Genomic DNA, 5,007 nt, shown 5'->3' with positions numbered 1-5,007 from the left:
AAGCAGCACTTCTAGTCATGGTCTCTAACCTCAACACTCCAGAGTATATGCACAAGGGGTAAAGTGTAAGGCTATTCTCTGCAGTATAAGGAGAACTACACTCTTGAGGGGACAGGAAGAACAACATAGAACATCCTGCGGTCACCGTGAAATGTGTCAGTCAATGTGTGCCATCTCAGAACTGAGTGATGGAGCACATGAAGCACCTGGGGTGGGGGTGAGATGGAGGGAGAAACAGAGATGTATGTATGCATTTATTAGTAGTAGTTTATTAGATATAGTCCAGTACTTTAAAACACAGCAGGCATAGTAAAGATTCTGTTTTTAGAAGTCTTCAGTCTTTAAGACCCGAGTCCTTAATCTTTAACTGGTTTTCTAAATTTTCCACAACATCTTTTAGATAGTCTTCATCTTTAAAAAAATATACGTATAATTCTCTTTCTACTTGAAGCAATTTATTAGTTGCCAAAGTTGTTCTTTTCGTCTTCACATCAGTGAGAATATCAGTAAGGAGATGCTTTAGTTTATTCCACTGAGATTCAACTTGATGAAATTGCTCTATTAACTCCTGAAATGGGAAGAAAAAGCTTTTATTTCAAGAACCTTATTCCAACACCAACTAGAAATTTAAAATATAACTTAAAAGGAAATTCTGTGATTTAATAACTCCTCATAATAAAAACCCATATCACACACTCTTAATCTCAATGCTTAGAGACAGAGGCAGGAATATCTCTGAGTTCCAGACTAGCCATATTTACACAATTAATTCCAAACCAACCAAGGAGTACACAGTGAGATACTGTCTTTAAAAAACAAATGAAACAAAAACAAAAATCTGTAATTAAAGATCACTGGGCTGAAGAGATGGCTCAGTGGTTAAAGGTGCTTGCTATCAAGTCTAATGACCTGTTTGATCCCCCAAACCTAGATGCTTGAAATAATAGACTTCTAATTGTTCTCTGATCTTTAGACATGTATGCACCACTCTGCACACAAAAATAAGTGCAATGAAAAGTTTTGGGCATGTGCTCGTGTCTGCAATCCCAGTAGTAAGAAAGCTGAGGCAAGATTGCTATAAGTTTGAGGTCAGACTGGAATATATAGTGATTTCTACACTAACCTAGACTGCAGTGTGAGACCATATGTCAAGCAAATAAACAAGAAAGCAAACAAGAAGTTTCCACCAGATTTACAGTCTATACAAAGTTAACTATAATAAACATCTAAAGATAATTCTGAAATGACTCAGTGCAAACTCTCACTTCCTAAATTGAACCTGATCTGTTCCATGTCTTCATATAATCAACAAATATTATTGAATGCCTACCTTGTATCAAGCACTGTTTTATAGCTGTTGACCTTAAAACAAAGAACAAAAACTTTCTCATGTAGGTCTTATGAATGAAACTGCATTGTAGTTTAATCTGTGCCTGAGACATATAAAGGCAGGAAAAACCTTGAAATGAAGTCTAATAAAAAAAATTGCTTCAGAACGGACCCACAAATGCTTTGTTATGTGGGTGGGAGAAGCTCAGGAAGCTCTCCCTCCATCTCTCCAAGAGGATATACAGGCAGTTAACAGTTGGGAGGGAGACTTTTTTAGGTAGTAGATTTGCTAGTAAGTTAACTGCCCATGCTCCAGTAATTGGCCTCTCATTTAAATCCTGTTATTGCAATTAAGCTCACTGGTTCACCAAACTAGACTCAGGTGGAATCCTTTATCCATTTCTGTCGTTGGTAAGCCTCAGCTAGGTGAGTAGATCATTTATTCACATCACCTGAAGAACTTGAGATATCAGTGGGGTAGATTTTGGGAAATCAGCCAGACCACCAGCCATTGACTATGTCTGCCTCCACATTGACTAAAGGATACATGGAGCCACAATTGTCCTGGGGTCACTAGAAATGACATGTAGGTTATATGAGTATATTATATAATCACACTGAGAATAAAAATACACAGTAGCATGCTTTCATCAATCATTAAAAAAAAAACCTGCCTCACAAAAACTTCCTTTTCTTTTTTTTGTTCTGTAAAATGAAATTACACAGAATACTTAATGAAAACCTTGCTAACACGTGTAATTCTGCTTCAGAACTTGGGAAAGCCTTAATGTTTAAAAAATTTGATTTCTCCCAGCTTCTCAAGAAGCAGAGGAAGAGACTTCCAGTCTGGGCCCGAACATAGAGCAGGTCACTGGCAGCAGCTCCATACCCAACTCCAGAAAACCGAAAGAGGGACTCCCAGGAGCTTTACCTCAGGCAGCATCCCAGGTAAAAATGAATCACCTGTGGTGTCTGCTGTTAGAAGTTCTAATCCAGGTGCTGGCCTCCAAACTTATACTACTCAGACCTTTGACGGGCCACTGACAAGAACATCAAACAGCTAGAGATTGACATCACTAATCTGAAGAAATCCCTCATTTCACTGTCTGAAGAGACCTCCTAAAATCGCAAAGATCCTTATTGGACTTGATTTACTCTATTACAATAGAAGGCTGTGTACAGCTCTTGACTGTGTACAGCCCTTAAAGAATGTTGCCTTTACATAGACAAGACAAGCCGGGTTAAAGAGAGCATGAAATAGGTAGTGAAGGCCCTAAGAAAAATCAAAGAGAGAAAGAGACAGATGAATGCTAGTACAAGAATTGGTTTTCAGCCTCTCCAAGGTTGTCAACCCTATTTCCTCCCATCTTGGGACCATTATTTGGGTTCTTTTTGCTTTTTCTGCTGGTCCCTGGCCCCCAAATAGGTGGACTAACTCTGTGATACAACAGATAAATAATTTGGTAGCAAAACCTACTCAGATACATTATCATAAGTTAGCTATGGAGGATCATGAGACTTAAGATGAGGTTGTTATTTTATACAGGGTGTTTCCAAAACCCATCTCCACCCAACCTAAAAGGGGGGACTTCTGCCCCTAGACCAAGCAGAGAGGGGCCACCCAGAACCCCCTCTGACAGGTGATCTGAATTCTTGCTTAGGCTGCGAGGCTAAGCACTGCATGGGAATATAAATAAAAGATAAAAATATCTATCTGGGTTCCCTGAGGGACAAGCCTGACTGCATAGGGGTTGATGTCAAAAGTTTCCCCTCTCCAGGAAAAAGACATCGGGATGGGTATGGCCCTCATGCCTCACTGGACAACGACAGGGGGACTGGAGCCATTACAAGGTCCCCTTCAAACACTGGAGGTCAGGCCTCTATCCCCACCTTTGCAAGTTTAGAATTGCCACAGCCCTTCTATACTTAGAGAAGGGAGGAGATGTCAGGGGCAGCCCTGCTTACACACTGAAGGCCTAAATTCAGAAATAGGCCTGTCATACATGTCTACTAACACCAAGTCTTGGGTCTCAGTGGAAAAACATTGAAACAGATGGCTATAAGCTAATGTAAACAGGCATCTTTTGTGGCAATTTACAAGCCTGAGTAGTCATAGACCTTGTAAATAGATAGCCTTGGCAGAGAATACCAGCTTAGATAAGGACAATTGAGTCATAGTGAATTGTCCCCTGAACCTTCACCCAGCTGATACCCAGTTCTGAAGATATCTGTATACCCCCTGAACACCCACACTCCAGTGTCATTCCCTTCCCCACATCCTGCCTTTTTGTGTTTATAACCCCTGTGTGAATGAATTACAATTTGAGAAAAAATAAATTATAATAAAAAAAATTTGATTTCTTCACTTTTGGCATTTAAAGGATTTTAACAAATCTCTAGAGTTGTTCAATCAAATATTCTTCAAAACTTGAGGGTCTCCTAAAGTTTGTAGCTATAACCACTTCCAATATTCCAGAGCTTCTGTGCATGGATCACAAGCAACTGGGTGCTTGTTATAAAATACAATTCCTGGAACTCAATTCAGGCTAAATTATTCAATCTCTGCAACAGAGCCAGGAATCAACATTGAAATACTCTGCTCCCTGTACAAATTAATTTTAATGGACAAATTAAAAAATGACTGCTATTAGACCTGTCATGTATGCCTATTTCACAGATTAGTACTGTAAAAAAAAGGAAAAAAAAAGCATGTATTGGACATATAGAGAGTTTAAATACATAAAGGCAATCCTCTATTTGCTAAAATAACAAGTTTTCTTTCTTAACATAGCATCAATATTATTTATCCTTTTATCCAGATTTTTTTTTGGGTTTTTTGTTTGTTTTGTTTTTTTTTTTTTTTTGAGACAGAGTTTCTCTGTGTAGCCCTGGCTGTCCTGGAACTCACTCTGTAGACCAGGCTGGACACGAACTCAGAAATCTGCCTGCCTCTGCCTCCCAAGTGCTAGGAATAAAGGTCCACGCCACCACTGCTCGGCAATATAGTGGCTGAAAATTTTATAAATTTTCAAATTCCATACGTGAAACTCAAAATTACTTGGAAAAATATATATATATATATATATTGGGAGTTAAAAAGAAATTGTAAGATTTCTGTATGATGGCATAAGCCCATAATCTGGGAGATTTTGAGCTGGAGACCAGCATAGGCTACATAACAAGATTGTCTCTCAAATTCAAGTAAATACTATTTTAGTTTAATGGAATAGGATAATCTTTTCTTTATAATATTTTTTGTAAGAGACATTTTTAAAGTTATTATTTTTTTCATTTGAATTAAGTATTTTTGTTTGCATGTATGTGATCCACATGTATGTCTGGTATCCAAAAAAGCAGAGGACATCAGAACCAGAGTCACAGATGGTTGTGAGCCACCAAGTCCATGTGGGTGCTAGGAATGCAACATGAGCCCTCTACAAGAGCAGCAAGTGCTCTTTAACTACTGATCCAGCTCTCCAGCCCCTTATAATAAACAGAATTTTTAAAGCATTATAAATGTCTAGGTAAACACTCACCTGATCACAAAGCAATAGCTGATTCCCTCCATGATACAAAACATCACAAAGCATGTCCACATCATTATTCAGTTTGGAGAAAAAGAAAAAATGCTCTGCCAACTGATCTTGTATTTGAGAAACATCTTGTTTCAATTTTTCA

The 5,007-nt window shown here is 38.4% G+C and overlaps 1 protein-coding gene across 1 annotated transcript; it reads right to left on the bottom strand.

Moving 5' to 3' along the window:
- Nucleotides 1–241: 241 nt before the first annotated feature.
- LOC114632901 (HAUS augmin-like complex subunit 3) lies at nt 242–5,001 on the bottom strand. Its single transcript, XM_028781488.1, has 2 exons — nt 4,866–5,001; nt 242–568 (listed from the first exon to the last, which is right to left on the bottom strand). The coding sequence occupies exons 1-2, from the start codon at nt 4,917–4,919 to the stop codon at nt 335–337; spliced, it is 288 nt and encodes a 95-aa protein (XP_028637321.1). The 5' UTR covers nt 4,920–5,001; the 3' UTR covers nt 242–334.
- Between the last annotated feature and the right edge of the window lie 6 nt (nt 5,002–5,007).

The sequence above is a fragment of the Grammomys surdaster genome, unplaced genomic scaffold (assembly GCF_004785775.1).
Source record: "Grammomys surdaster isolate TR1022 unplaced genomic scaffold, NIH_TR_1.0 454, whole genome shotgun sequence".
Lineage (NCBI taxonomy): Eukaryota > Metazoa > Chordata > Mammalia > Rodentia > Muridae > Grammomys > Grammomys surdaster.
Note: the sequence above shows the minus strand (reverse complement) of the source record. Positions and strands in the feature narration are given on the sequence as shown.

Bases quoted from the DNA above. Each gene is read 5' to 3' on its own strand.
- LOC114632901 (XM_028781488.1), bottom strand. From the start codon at position 4,919: ATGCTTTGTGATGTTTTGTATCATGGAGGGAATCAGCTATTGCTTTGT. The intron at 569-4,865 runs GTGAGTGTTTAC...TTCCCATTTCAG, and splicing joins AGCTATTGCTTTGTGATCAG to GAGTTAATAGAGCAATTTCA.